The sequence below is a fragment of the Balaenoptera ricei genome, chromosome 5, assembly GCF_028023285.1.
Source record: "Balaenoptera ricei isolate mBalRic1 chromosome 5, mBalRic1.hap2, whole genome shotgun sequence".
Taxonomy (NCBI): Eukaryota; Metazoa; Chordata; class Mammalia; order Artiodactyla; family Balaenopteridae; genus Balaenoptera; species Balaenoptera ricei.
Window position 1 is genome coordinate 44,311,496 of NC_082643.1, and position 16,054 is coordinate 44,327,549.

The 16,054-nt window shown below is 34.8% G+C and overlaps 1 protein-coding gene across 4 annotated transcripts in view; it reads left to right on the forward strand.

Moving 5' to 3' along the window:
• LIN54 (lin-54 DREAM MuvB core complex component) overlaps positions 1–11,489 on the forward strand; it is a 68,016-nt gene extending 56,527 nt beyond the window's left edge. For all 4 annotated transcript variants that reach the window (XM_059922738.1, XM_059922740.1, XM_059922736.1 and 1 more), the window contains exons 8-13: positions 1,129–1,220; positions 2,039–2,110; positions 2,896–2,998; positions 3,158–3,295; positions 7,179–7,381; positions 9,866–11,489. In XM_059922738.1, the coding sequence (XP_059778721.1) occupies positions 1,129–1,220; positions 2,039–2,110; positions 2,896–2,998; positions 3,158–3,295; positions 7,179–7,381; positions 9,866–10,067 (810 nt within the window). In that variant the 3' untranslated portion in view covers positions 10,068–11,489. The remainder of the gene's footprint in view (positions 1–1,128; positions 1,221–2,038; positions 2,111–2,895; positions 2,999–3,157; positions 3,296–7,178; positions 7,382–9,865) is intronic.
• Positions 11,490–16,054: the final 4,565 nt, after the last annotated feature.

Sequence of the window (16,054 nt, forward strand, 5' to 3'; positions counted from 1 at the left end):
ATGGGCAAAAAGTTAAGTCATTGCATTTCAAAAAGGTTAATTGGGTCGAAGATGTCTAGCATTATCACATTCTAAAACTACTCAGAAACATCTAACTCAGTGTTTGGACTGTTTCCAAAACCTTGAATTGTTAATGAAAACTTCTGAGTTTATTTTTATGTATCTTTAGTATTTAGAAATATACAGCACAAGTCAAGTATACAAGTTAGGCAATTTGGAGCTGAGAACAGTTTGGTAGGAGGGCAAGATCATGTAGATACAAGAGAAAATACATTGAGTTAAAATCAGCGGAGTCCCAGTGAGTTTAGAAAGCGCTGTGACTGTAATGAAGCTCCTCCTCACATGATGAGTATGGTGCCGCTCACCTGTTCTTGGAAAATAGGTGACATATCGGTAGTGATCTGTCCAGATCTGAGTATCTTTGGCATCAAAGCCACATATTATCCAATTGGCTGGCTTGGGTTAGGAGTGCTGCTTTCTGGAAGAAGATAGAAGTTGTTTTCTTTTTCATGTAAGAATCAAGCATATTAATTAGCACCACATTCTAAGCTGTTGAGTTGATCTACTCAAGATTATAAGAGAGACAGAAACCTGTGTACTTTAAAGAAGTGTACTTTGGAGTATGTTATGTGGCTACTGATTGAAAAAATTAGTGTTCAGTATTTTTATCATTAGCATCTCTTTTCTTATGTTTAGAAATGTGTGTAAAATAGAAACTTAATTATTACGTATGTAACTTCTCATTTCTCTGTAACTTGTGATAAATGATCACATTTATTTTATTTACAAGTAGACACATTGCATTTTTCTAGCCAATACAAGTTTTACTACAGTACTTTCAGGACATTCATCTGGAATTTCCTAATTCTGATATCCTTATTCCACTGTGAAAGAATTTCTTATATTTATACCATGTAGTACCTTAAAATGTCCACATTGTTTTTAACTCTGGTATTAGTTTTGGGTCTTTAGAAGAGCTCTATGAGGTAGTGAGTATATTTGTATGAAATTCTCCGTTCTGTTTTTCCTATTTTAATAGATGAATTTGTGCTTCTTACCCATCATTATATTTAGGAGTATTGTCCATTTTTGTAAATATGGTCTGAAATTACCTTTCTTTATATGTAGCTACAGCAGTCTTCCTATGTGTCTATAGCAAGCAACTCTAACTTTACCGGAACACCTGGTATCCAGACCCAGGCAAGGCTTCCGTTCAATGGGTGAGTGAGCTATTTGAATATATGTAAGTTAAGTTGTTGGATCAGGTCAAATGCAACATCAAATATATATATATATTTCAAAATACATGTATTTAATTTTTTTCCCCTCAAAGCCATGTGAGTGTGCCTCTGCCGTACTTTTTATTTTGAAATACTTTAAACAGAAAAGTTGCAGGAATAGTCAGAGAACTCCCAAATTATCTTTTACTCGGATTCACCAGTTCCGGCACAGGTGATTTGTTATTTTCTCTCTCTTTTCTCTCTTTCTCTATCTCCTCCTGAATATGCTTTTAAAATGATATTAACTAGCTTTTAGATTGTTATTTAGGTCTTTGCTTTTTCTTTTGTTTATTTGTTTTTTAATCTGTCAATTGCTGCCTTTCCAGTATTGGTTGAGAAGCAGTGCTTTAGTTAATTACATGGAACCAGCCTACCTCTCCTCTCCCCTCCTAAATTCCAACTTCACACACCCTTTTCTACTTACTACCTTTTATAATTGAATCCCAAAAGAGTTTAGGAGATTTCAACTTTAGTTCTCTTAGAAGAAAGAGTAAATTTTGTGGAATGTCCTTCAGAAACTATTGATAACTTCCTTTTCTTTTTTTTTATCCATATCTTGGCTCTCTACCTTTCTTTTCATGTTACAACTTGCTTTTCAACTTAATGTAAATGGAATAACATAACAAACTTTTATTAGAGATGGGTACATTTGTTAAAGCTTTATTTTAGGAGGAATTTACAGATTAGAGACTTTTCTCAGTTTAAATAGTTACCTTTAGTTGATTAAAATGTATATCTTTTTGTTTGTGTCTGTGTAGCATAATGCCATCTGAGTCTGCCAGTCGGCCCAGAAAGCCTTGTAATTGTACAAAATCGCTGTGTTTGAAATTGTAAGTCTTTTTGCTGCTGTTTCCTCATTTGATAGAACTGAAAATGCTTTTAGAAATAAGTGGAGATAACTAAAAATTCTTAAGAGACCAATTTCATAAGTCTAAGTAATTAAACATACAAGTGAATGAACACATATGACAGTGTAAAAAGACTCTTTAATTCATTCAGAAAGAAATAATTTTAGAGTCTTTACCACAGATGAGGCACTAGAGTAGGGGTTAGGGATCCAGCTGCATGAGACAGACATGATCTCTGTCCTTGCTAATAAATCTGATCTTATTTATGACTTTTATATTTGGTCTCTTAAATGAGATGATACTCTGAGTGGTTTTTTTAACTTGTTGATTAATTTGCTTGTTAGTACTGAAGAGATTTGACATGAAACAGTTAAATAAAAAGCAATGGTCTTATGGGGGTTTAGAATCCAAAGAAACATGACAGTAGTTAACGTGAGCAGGTTCCACTAATATAATAGAATATAGCCCATGTTTTTCCTTTTTGTGATTTTGAAATAACTTACTTTTGGGGTGCATAAAAATCACATAGCTCTTGTGTTGACAGCTGTTACTACTGGAACTAAGTATCTAAACCAAAATTCTGGGAGCTGGTGACTTTACCTTTGAGCCTTGTCAGTACATGTTGTTAACTCTATAAGTAGGTGGCTCTGAGTACATTTCTAAAATGCTTTACTGCATATATAATGCTATTAAATAAGATAATTTCTAGTTTTGTTTCTCTTAACAATGACTTTTTTATATGACTTACAATGATTTTTATATTCCAGATACTGTGATTGCTTTGCAAATGGTGAATTTTGCAACAACTGCAATTGTACTAATTGTTATAATAACTTGGAACATGAAAATGAAAGGCAAAAAGCAATAAAGGTTATTATTTCTTATTTCATTTAACTGGCAAAAGTTTACAATTTCACCTGTTTTTTTGTTGAGCTCAAGTATCTTATGAAGAAAATTAATTCCCTTTGCAGAATTTAAGTTTAATCTACTGTGATTTAACATCACTTGATATTTGATCTGTTTTGATAGGCATGCCTTGACAGAAATCCAGAAGCTTTTAAGCCCAAGATAGGGAAAGGAAAGGAGGGAGAATCAGATCGACGTCACAGCAAAGGATGTAATTGCAAACGATCAGGATGTCTTAAAAACTACTGTGAATGCTATGAGGTGAGTTGAGGTTGGGAAAAATAATCTAACCATCTTTTGAAAATAACTTTAGAAAGTGCATACAAAAAAATTTACTTGTAAACTGGGAAATTACTTAGCTATTGCAGTTTGAAAAGCCAGCCCAAGGGCCCTAATTTGAGGAGGACCTACCTTCTCGCCTCCCAAGCAGGGCTTCAGAGGAACAGTACCTTTGTTTTGTCATTACAGCTTGGGGTCTCATTAGTAGAGTCACCAGCTCATAACTTCGTGGTCATTGCACCTGAAAGTATGCGAACCACAGCACCAGTTTATTGATTTTCAATAAAAATAACATCAAAGTGGACTGGGAACTCTGTAGTAGTGGTTCTCCACTGAGGGGTATTACTACCCAGTTTCTCCCCTACAGACTTTTCGGAAATATATATGGATAATAGCCTGCATTTCAGGGTGCAGTCCTGAGCGTATAGTCTTATCTTGTTCCAAATGCCAGTAGTGCCCTGTTGAAGAACACTGCTCTGTGGAAAATTAAATTATGTTAGAAGGTTTGCCTTGTGAGCATAAAAATAGGTAAGGAGGAATACGTAATTGCTGGATGAGGTTATTGGCTATTGTGAGGTGACTGCATCCATTTTACCATCTAACCATCCCACTCAACTGGCTGTTTTTATTTATGGGTCAGGCAGCATCTTTTCTGGAAAATGTATATTGAAACTCTGCTTTGATAGATGCCGTGTAAACGATCCACTTGTTTCAGACAAAGTACTATTTAGTTTGTTATTTTTATTTTCAAAGCTTAAATAAAACAGCCTAGTCATGCCCAAGATTAATCCAAGGTTACTACAGTTGGTTTCTTGGTGCGCCCGAAACTCTTTACTGATAATCTTTTGGGTTGAGTCATTCCTACGGCGGTTGGCTCTTCTCATCTGTTATATTTTCATTCGTTCAGATTTCATATGCAGAGGGAAACCCTTATTTTAGTTTTGGCCGAAGGCCTGGCCTGGTAAAGTAACACCGGCAAGCACTGCGCTCTCCCTTGGCCAGGCGTGCTCTGCTCTAGGAGCGTGTACCTGCAGCCCAGTGCCCCACCCCATACCGGGTGGGTCGTAGTAAAGACTTTGTGTACCATATTCTCTCTGGAGTGAATTCTTAATTTACATATTTCAGAGGTCAAATACTCCTCTCAAGAAGTACAGTAAAGTAACATTTTGTTAGTCCTAAAGTCAGTAGGAGTGAAAATTGCACACAATCAAGATTATTTTTGAAAGTCTCTTAAACAGTGTCGCAGAGTCCAACAAGCCAGTTTTTCATCCACATTGGGAAAGACTGACTCTTGTTTGCACACCTGACAAAATCGGTGGCTTCTGTTCACAGACCATATCATACAAAAATTGTCATGAATATGTAAGCATGTAAGCTATAAAACCAATTCCACACACAAAAAAGAGAAAATGGAAACTGATATAAAGCTGGGTCAGAAGGGCAAAGAAAGCCTTTCTTGCATATGGCATTGAACAGTCAATACATGCTAAGCATATGAAATTCAGACATACATGAACTAAATAATTGAACTGGTTGACAATTCTGTGAACTAATAGAAGTAGAAAAGGCAGTGGACTGGTTGAAATATGTTAGAAGAGAGAAAGCTGCTCTATCTATTATGATAAAATCCTTGACATTCAGGACATAAACAATGTCTAATAACTAATATGTTGTTCTAAAAGACCAAGCAATGGAAGAACTTGGAATACAGTGACCTCTGACTAGCAGTGGCCAGTTGGCTCACTGTGAATTAGTTACGATGTTGTCTGACGGTTTGTGTTGTTCATCTTTTGAATTGACTTGGCTTTTTTGGTCCAGTTGGTCTGCATCTGGATAAGACATTCATGTCCCTTTCACACGCCTTTCAGGGCTTGTTGATTGAATGAGTGACTGTCCACATTATTTAAGTGATGGTGACTTTTCTTGTGACCTTTTGTCCCCCCTCCCTCTTTTTTTTTTTTTGGCCACAAGAGAAGTTGAATTAGCAATGCTAAATGGATGACTTGTATTTCTAATTTCTCCCTCCTGAGTTCCTATTAGACATTATTAGAACCTTTCTTAAATTCTTAACACTTAATCCCAATTACCATTATCAGTATGTCTTCTTCCCCCAGAGGTTAGGAATTTTATCTCTTCACCATTAGATACTTATTAAGTATTGCTTCAGTTGGATCCCAGACTGGCTCCTAGTAAATAAGCCGATTAACTCAAAAGGTATATCCATTTTTTTTTTTCCTTTGGTAAATGGAATTTATTAGTGTATTGTAAGAAAGGAACAGGGTAGATGCATTCATAATATGATCCATTTATCTTACTGTAGAGAGGAAGGACAGTAGGTTGGTTTGTTTATTTAAATTGATGTGGGTTTGCACAAGAAAAAGTAGCCAACAAAAGATACTAAAATTTACTGGGAGTCTGGGAAATGTAAATTAAAGAACGAGATCTCACTTTATTAAAAAGAGCTATAGTATACATTGTTGGAGGGAATGTGGGAAAGGCTTCCTTTATCCATTGCTAATGAGATGTGAGGTGTTAGAGCCTTTTGAAAAAACAATCTGGCCGCATCTATTAAAATTAAAATACATGTACCCTTTGACCAGTGAGCCCAATTCTAGAAACCTAGCTCATAGAAATAAAAGCGTAATACATACAAAAAAATGTTTTTGTTTTTTTTTTTAAATGATAACGCACTCCACTTTTTTGTTGTTGTTGTTTTTAATTATTATTTATTTATTTATTTGGCTGTGTTGGGTCTTCGTTTCTGTGCGAGGGCTTCCTCTAGTTGCGGCAAGTGGGGGGCCACTCTTCATCGCGGTGCGCGGGCCTCTCACTGTCGCGGCCTCTCTTGCTGCGGAGCACAGGCTCCAGACGCGCAGGCTCAGTAATTGTGGCTCACGGACCCAGTTGCTCCGCGGCATGTGGGATCTTCCCAGACCAGGGCTCGAACCCGCGTCCCCTGCATTGGCAGGCAGATTCTCAACCACTGCGCCACCAGGGAAGCCCCCCAAAAATGTTTTTATGCATTGTTTGTGGAACTCAAGAACTGGAAACAAAATAAATGGCCATCAGTAGAGGAGTGAATGCCCAAATAAAATGTGGCACATCCATACCAGGGATTAATAGCCAGTCATTAAACAGGATGAATTCAGCCTATGCCAGATGACTTGGAGGGAGGGATTTCATGAAGTATAGTGTGAGAAAAGGAAGATGCAGAAAAGTGGGTATATGATTATGTAAAACAAAAAAAAAAAAAGAAAGACTTCTGTATTGGTTGAGTTAATATATGTACATAAAGGCTGTGTTTTTCATAAATATACATATAGTTTATATATCTTTACATGAAAGGACACACTGGTTTAATATGGTCTGTTGAAGGGTTTGGGGACTCTGGGCAGGGGATTCAGGGAGGGGGAGGTATTCATAATAAAAATAGCGTCTGTGAAATCCCTTTGATATGATACTGTGTGTGTGTTTGCATAAGTGGGAGGTCACCAACATGTTAATGGTGATTTGATTGAGGTGGCTGGATTCTGGATGACCCTTATTTTTTAATATTGTAATGTATCACTCATTTTTTAATAAAAGAACATATGTTATTCATATCAGTAGGAAAATCTATAGTGGGGGAAAATTGGCGTGGAAGGCCTCAAACAAACATAGTATAGCCACTTTCAGAGTGGCCAAGAATGCTGGACCTATGCACATGCATAGCTGGCCCCTTTGGTGTTGGTCAGCAAGAGATGTTTCCATTTTATCTATGTCAGTTGACCAGCTAACTCTGTTACCTATTGACTTGATCGTGGAGTCTACTATAGTAATGTCTTTTGGTTTTGACTTGGAAGCTTTTCTTTTGTAAATCTTTTAGGCAAAAATAATGTGTTCCTCAATATGCAAATGTATTGGCTGTAAGAATTTTGAAGAAAGCCCAGAAAGAAAGACATTGATGCACTTGGCAGATGCAGCCGAAGTAAGGGTACAGCAACAAACAGCAGCAAAGACTAAGTTATCCTCTCAGATTTCGGACTTGCTTACTAGGCCAACACCAGCTTTGAATAGCGGAGGAGGAAAGTAAGTCAATATTTGAATATCTTTTTATAGTATGATATATTCATTTTTGGTGAAGTTTCTTTTTTTGGGCAAAATTGGGCTCATACTTTTGGTTGTTGCACACCTGACTTTTGCATTTTCTATCTGTAATTACTTGTAAAGGAATTTAAAAGTAACAGAAAAATCACTGTCAGATATACTGTACAGTTCTAAAATGCACGGTAGTGTATTAGGTCACTGTGCTTAATTTAATTGGATTTCTCCCTACTAAGATGAGGTAACTACATAATTTGACAAACCCTGAAGAAAACCAAAATTTTTATACCTCTTTACTGGTTGTGTTGTTATTCATATTTTTTCACATTCTTACCTTCCCGTGCCCTTGTGGCACTTTCCCCACCCTGTTGGAGAGCCTATCACACGCTGTGTTATTGTACAGGAATAACAAGGAAAATAACAAGGAAATATTATTATCCTTATTTCCCTAGACTGCTGAGCTCTGGAGTAGGAAAGCTGGAGCTTTACAGTCAGGCCGACCTGAGTTTAAATCCTGTCTGTGCTCTGTTGTAATTTGTGACTTTGACAAGCACTTCACCTCTCTGAGCCTTACCTCCGTTTTCTTATCCTTCACATCACCCTTTTCACGTGGCTGTGTGGAGTAAAGCACAGCTTGGCAGGGCTCAATGCAACATAGTATGCTGACTTGAATTTGTATTAGAGAGTTTGTTAGAGGTTAATCTGAGGAATTATTAAATGGAATGAGCCTTGAAAATGGTATTTCATTTAAAATGCCGAAGTTGAAATAAGATCCAACTTATAAAACTTATGAAAGTAAGGCTTTTGTACAAAATATTTCAGATATTAGTTCTAAAGAACTCTTGTAACTGGAGTATAATCAGCAAAAAGTTCTTGACTGAATGAAGTGGAAATGGGCAGACACCTTAATGAGGGGTATCACAAGGGGTCCTTTCTGGTCATCTGCTTTCAGTAAACCTTAGATTATTAAGTCTGATCTCTATGAGGAGATTAAAGATATTGCTACACTAAAATATTTACAATTAATTTTTCAACTTGGAAAGATATCTGTTATTATGAAGTGTGAAAGAACACAAAATTATGCACTGTTATCAAAACTAAGTATAAAAAAACTGTATTAAAACATTCCTAGTAGCGTATTAACAAGCTTTTGTCTTTGAGTGGCAAAAATTTGAATTTTTTTTTTCCATTTTCTTTCCTATAGTTTCCAAATACTATATAATGAGTGCTACTGTTATACACTATTACTTATTCAATTTTATTGTAATATTTTAATATTATAATATTTTCTAATTTTAAACGCTTTTTATATTTTAAAGATTTCTACACAAATGTATAGCAGCCTAAATCCTGTCACCCTATCTTGTCATAGTGGGCCTTAAGTTCAGACTTCATTCATTTTGTTGTTGTTTTTAGATATATTTATTTATTTATTTTTGGCTGCGTTGGGTCTTCGTTGCTGCGCATGGGCTTTCTCTAGTTGCGGCGAGCGGGGGCTACTCTTCGTTGCGTTGCGGGCTTCTCATTGCGGTGGCTTCTCTTTGTTGCAGAGCACGGGCTCTAGGCACGCGGGCTTCAGTAGTTGTGGCTCTTGGGCTTAGTTGCTCCGCGGCATGTGGGATCTTCCCGGACCAGGGATCGAACCCTTATCCCCTGCATTGGCAGGCAGATTCTTAACCACTGCGCCACCAGGGAAGTCCCAGACTTCATTCATTTTGTTTTGAAGTTTCCTTCTATCAGTGACTGCTTACTTACAGGTTGTTGAGTTACTGGTTAGATTAGGTTACCCGATTTTGTCTCTTAGCCTTTACAACTTGGCTACATATAGCTAGCCTTTAATACTCAATAGTTCAGGTCTTTATGAACGAAACTCCATGTACAGAACAGCATCTGGTGTCCCTGTTGTTTTGTTTTTGATATCATGGAATAATGCAAAATTTTGGTGTGCTTTTTTTGTTTTTTACAAACATTATATGGGACTATGGGAGAGTGCTTTATTTTCCATGTTGTCCACGAGATAGTGCTTTCAATTTCCAATATTATTCATTCATTCAGCAAATATTCATGGAGTGTCTCTGTGTCAGGCACTGTTCTAGGCAGTGCAGAAACAACAGTAAATAAAACAAAAACTGCACTCAGAGCTTACATACATGAATCAGGAGGACTTTTGTTATAGCAGTATCCAGTCAACATGTAGAGTTACGTTTCAGTTAACCAGGTAACCTTGTCTAGGTTATATGTATTTTACGTAAAATGTTATATTTTTAAAATATGTTCAATAATAAAACCAGGTCTAACTTTTTAAAAGTTCTCTGGGATGTGCTTTTGTTCATCGCACAAACTGTGATGTTCAGTGTGCTTGCTGAATCGTGAAAATGTCGACAGATTTCTGGGTGAAAGAATGTCAGCCACTTTTGCTGTTATTCAACACCATCATCATCTCTCTCTCTCTCTTAAAAATCATTTCAGATTGCCATTTACGTTTGTCACTAAGGAAGTAGCTGAAGCCACGTGTAATTGCCTTCTTGCCCAGGCAGAGCAGGCAGACAAGAAGGGGAAATCAAAGGCAGCAGCTGAACGGATGATACTTGAGGAATTCGGACGATGTTTGATGAGCGTCATCAACTCTGCAGGAAAAGCAAAAAGTGACCCTTGTGCCATGAATTGCTAACTCTTGCACAAAAGACTGATAAATCGAACTGTACAGAAAATTGAAGGTGCAGGGACACTTGATTTTCTGGAAGATAGTTTAACAATTATTGTATTGTTAATTCAGTCTTGTGAGACCTGACATTATAATATTTTGAAAGAGGAGAAATTTTAAACGAGGAAATTACATTTTAAATCTTAGTTAAATCTGCTTATGCCCCATCTAAATTGAATTTTTCTTTATTGTATTATATAGATTTTTAATGTGCTTGGGTTTCTTAAGAACTAGATGTTCTGTCCTTCTGATTCTATTGACAAAGAACATTTATAAATTACTATTACATAATTTATAATGTATGGCGTTGTATGACTTTGTTCCAGTAGAAAAAGCCAAAGAAGCACTGGTATTACCCAGTCATTCTTTGGTACTAGATCTAGAATATAAGCAGATAGAATGTCTACATAAACAAAGTCTTATGAAACATATTCAAATGACATTTTGTCTTTAGAAAAGCACTATCTTTTTTAAAAAAACCAACTTTTTAGGGTGGATTCTGGAATATATCCTGTTGTCACTTTGGGAATTGTCAGAAGGGGAAGTACTCCGTAGGCACACTTTTAAAAAGTTATTTTGTTTTTTTAAAAAACATATTAAGTGTTAACAGACAGAAAGTAATTCTCCAAGGACAGACAATTTGTTTCTATAATAAGGAGTGACTAAGAAATGCTCTGGGATGTTTCCATTTTCTTTCAAGGAGGCAGTATGTATTTGAAATAATAAATTGTCAGTGATTAAGGGGTACTATTAAAATGAGCAGTGCATATGAATAGAAGTAAACATTATGATTATGTAGTGACAAAATAGAACCTTACATAATTACCAGTTAACAAATTTGGCTTGGATGGAGAAATAAAGAATATTGAAGCTCTAGGAGATGAATTTAGAGAAGGATTTTTCGTCTATACAAACAGTTCTTTTTATAGACTTTTGAACTAAGAGGTTTCAAACCAATCTGTGACTCTTACTTGATTTACTGAAAGGGGCCTCCTAACAAAGCTTTCAAAATTGTAGTGGGATTTCTTTTTATAAGGGAAGCTTATTATGGCATTATTTTTAGCCAGTGATTTGGTTAGCTAAAGGTATGAGTGTTTTCATATAATTACTAAGATAACCTAAATCATTTTCAGTAATTCAGAATTCAAAAGCTTTATGAATTTAAGAGCCTGTTACAATAGGACTCTGGATTTTATGTTGCGAAAAAACCATGTTGGAATTCAGGCATTTTGCTAGGTACCTTAATCCTCGGTAATTAGTAGTATATGATTATTACATTTCCTACAAGGAATCTATAGTTGTATGTATTAAGTGTGTATATATGTTCATATGAACATGCAAGATATAGGCAATAGAAATTAAGTAATCCAAAAAAGATTCCGTTATTCATTAAGCATTTTCCTTTTAAAATTTGGATTTATAAAATTATAGTGCAGTAACTTTAAATGTAGATAGTGCAAACATTCTTAGCACCTCAATCTAGTATGTTTAATTAAAATTTGTAAAAATGTAAACTAGTGTAAGAGGATAAAATAATATCTAATCAAGTTATTTTTCAAAAGATTACAATACCTTTTTTGTCTAAACCTAAACTTTGTTCATTCTGTACATACTCTGTGTTTAATTCTAATTGCACCTTTGTGATGTGTATTTATATACAGTGTGCATAAAATGTTTGTGAAATTTGGATTACAGTTGTAGATTATGTATGACGGCATTGCTTGAGAATGTTTTGCTTGTAAAAATTTGAAGGTGCAATCAAATGCTACTAGTTTTTCTGATTTTCAGGAAGCTATCTAAAGTATTAAGACTTTTCCTTCCTGTGTAGTACTTACTAAACAACTTTTTGTATTTAGGCATTTGCATCAAATTGCTGAACAAGATTAATATCCACATTAATTCAACAATTTTAAAAGACTATTTGGGGAGGGTTGGGTATATAATTTTTTAGCTCTATTTACATCCCAAAGTAGAAAGATTAAATTTATATTTACTAGAGCTATTCAAAGAATACACTTTTCTATATTGTAAAAACAGGACAGCAAAGTAAATCATACAGAAAATAAACATTTATACTATTCTGTAAAAAAAGGGTTTGCATTTTTTCTTTAATAACACCACTTTTAACCATTTAAGATGTAAGAAACCTTTTAAAATATCTGATATTAAGTAAATTTGACATGACTTCTGAAAGCACACGACTAAAAAATAAATCTATCATTTTGCCCAGTTATCATTAACATAAATTGCTTTGAAATGAGAATATGTCTTGTCTTTTTTCCACTGTTTCTTTTAAGGGCAGAAACTCTTTTCTCTTAATGTTTGATGTTCTTATGATGAGCCCTTTCTTAGTGTCCTTTTCTCTCAAGCACTAAAAGCAACCTGTAGGTCTTACCTCTGGACTATTATGGGAAACAGAAACAATGTTACAGGTAAAAAAAAAACAAGTGGAGCAGTGACCTTGGGGGAGAGACTACTGTTTTGGCTTCCCCATTCTTTGATATGGACAACTGACATTTTCTCAGTCTTATGTAAAATGTGAATAAAAATACCTTTAGAAAAGTTTTCTATTTTTATTGTTTTATAACACAAATAGCTAAGAAAATGAATGCTTCTTATGTAAATGCAGCTTCAAACCAGGACCTCCAGCCCTGTGATCATATTGCATCCCTTATGTGTTTTATAAAGGAATTCGGAAGCAGCAGCCCAAAGGAGAGGGAAGCCAACCAGCTAGAAAGCCTTTACTATTGTAGTCATTTTTCATTATGTAAATAACTTAGGACTCGTTTTTTCCTTGTTAGGGCTTCTTTAATGCACATTTTGTCCTTATCTATAGACCAAATGTGAGCTTTTTATAATCCAAGTGATTTTATAAAATGTTAAGATATAAAGGCTTTAATTAAAATTTTATTTTAAAATTGTTTTATGAAAGCATTTAAGGCATTTTTAGTTTATTCAAAAGCCATAAGGGTATATGCAGGGTAATGTTTAAAGCCACAGACTTTAATGTAACTCTGTAATTTAGTATATTAGTAAATGAAATCTGGCAATATGTAAAAAAAAAAAATACATCATGATTAGGTTGGGTTTATCCCAGAAATAAAAAGTTGACCCAACATTCAAAGAAATCCATGTAGTTCAGTGTGTCAGCATACAAAACAAAAACTACATGAGCATCTCAAAAATTGCAGAAAACCTTTTGAATATACCAACTACTACTAGATTATAGGCTTTAAAAGGGTGAATACTGTGGTATGTAAATTATATCTCAAAAAGTTTTTTTTCCACAAAGGTGCAGAAAATCATCTGACAAAATTCAACACCCATTTATGATTAAAAAAAAACAAACAACTCTTCAGCAAATTAGGAATAGAAGGGATCCTCAACCAAAAAAGCCTACAGCTAACATCATATGAATAGTGAAGACTGAATGCTTCCCCCTAAGATTGGGAACAAAACCCTCCACTAAAACGTTGTGTCTGAGGTCACTGTACAATAAATTTTTTTTTTTTTTAACAAAAACTATAGATTGGGAATGAATAAATATGACACTATTTGTGGATGGTGTGATGTGATTGCCTATATAGGAAAGTCAAAGGATCTTAATAAACAGGTACCAGAACTAATAAGTGAGTTTAGCAACATTAGTATGCAAAAGTGTATTTCTATGTAGTAGCAATGAACACTTAGAAACTGAAATTCTAAAATTAGCATTTATAGTAGCACCACAAAACATGAAATGTACAAAAATATGTATAAGATCTGTATGTGAAATGTAGAAAAACATTGATTTAAAAAAATCAAAGACGACCTTCAAAAATATACACATTATCATATTCATGGATTGGAACATTAAATGTTATTAAGATATCATTTCTCCCCAAATTAATCTATAGATTCAACATAACTCCAGTCAAAATCCCAGCAGGAATTTTTGTAAAAACAAGCTGATTATAAAATTTATATGGAAAGGTACTAGAATAGCCAGACATTTTTTTAAAAAGAACAAAGTTGGAGGATTCCTACCTGACTTCAAGCCTTATATAAGGCTAATCAAGATAATGTGGTATTGATGAAAGATCCATGGATCAAGGGAACAGAATAGCCCAGAAATAGATTCATATTTATGTGGTCAATTTTTGACAAGGGATCAAAGGTGTTTCACTGGAAAAGAATAGCCCTTTAACAAATGGTGCTGGGATACCATCAATATGTGAAAATATGAACTTACACCACACACCAAAATCAACTGAAAATAGATCATAACCTAAATGCAAAACCTAAAACTGCAAAATATCTACAAGAAAACATACGAAGAAAAATCTGTGACCTTGGTTTAGACAAAAGGTTTCTTAGATATGAAACTAAGAAGTATGATCCCTAAAAGAAAAAATGTCAATAAATTAGACTTATCAAAACTAATGTCTGTTCTTCAAAACACTGAAAAAGTAAAAGCCACATTATAACCTTTAAAAATTGTGAACTATGTTGTACACCTGAAACTAATACTGTACATCAACTACACCTCAGTAAAAAAATTTAAAAAGCCACAGACTGGGAGAAGGTATTTGCAAGACTCATTTGATAATGCACTTGTATCCAGAATATATAACTAACATTCAATAAGAAAACAACCAACCTTCCCTAAAATATGGGGAAAAGACTTGAACAGACATTTCACCTAAGAAGACTGTGAATGGCACATAAGCCTATGAAAAGATGTTCAGCATCATTAGTCATTAGAAAAATGGAAATGAAAGCCACAATGATATATCACTGCACACCCATTAGAATGGCTAATTCAAAACAAAACCCTGACGATACCAAAAGCTAGGGAGGAAGTAGAAGAACTAGAACTTTTCGTACGTAACTGGTTGAAGTACTGCACGGTACATCACTTTGCAAAAAAACAGTTCAGGCAGTGTGTTATAAAGTAAAACATACACTTACCATGTGACCCACTGAATGGGTACAACACATTTTTTATTCACCCATTCATCAGTTGGACATTTTTTAGCTATTATAATGCTGCTATGAAATTTGTACATTTCTCTTGGGTATATGCCCATTGGTAGAACTGCTGGGTCACACGGCAATTCTACATTTAACTAACCTTTTGAAGAACTGCCAGGCTGTCTTCCAAAGTGTGCATTCCCACCAACATTGTATGAGGATTCCAGTTTATCGACATTCTTGCCAACACTTGTTACCTGTCGTTTTTATTATAGCCATCCTAGTGGGTGTGATGTGACATCTCACTGTGGTGGTTTTGCATTTCCCAGATGGCTAATTTTGTTGAGCACATCTTCATGTATTACAGGCCATTTGTGTATCTCCTTTGAAGAATAACTATTCATATTTTTTACCCATTTAAAAAATAGGGTTATTTGTCTTTCATTATTGAGTTCTTTGTATACCCTAGATTCAAGTCCTTTATCAGATATATGATTTGCAAAAATTTTCTGTGTGTTGTCTTTCACTTTCTTGATGGTGTCCTTTGAGGCACAAGTTTTTAATTTTGCTGCAGTACAATTTATTTTGTTTTGCTTGTGCTTTTGGTGTCATATCTAAGAAACTATTGCCTAATCCAAGTCTCCAAGATATACTCTATTTTATTCTGAGAGTTTTACAGTTTTACCTCTTACATTTGGGTCTTCGTTCCGTTTAGAGTTAACATCTTTGCATGTGCATATCCAGCACTATTTGTTGAAAGTAAGAAGAATAAATTTCTGAAAGGAATGTTTGTTTTCTCCAAAGGGAAAAAAAGAAAAAGAACAAGGGTGCTGAGTAGAAATTGTAAACTAAATTACCCTAATCAAATATGAACAAATAATTTATTTTAAAAATTTCACTGTCAAGCATATCATATCAAGTAAATCTGACATCAGACCTGGACCACTTCACTAGGGCAAGAGCAATTAACTGTGCTACTGGCAGTGATGGAAAGATTCTTG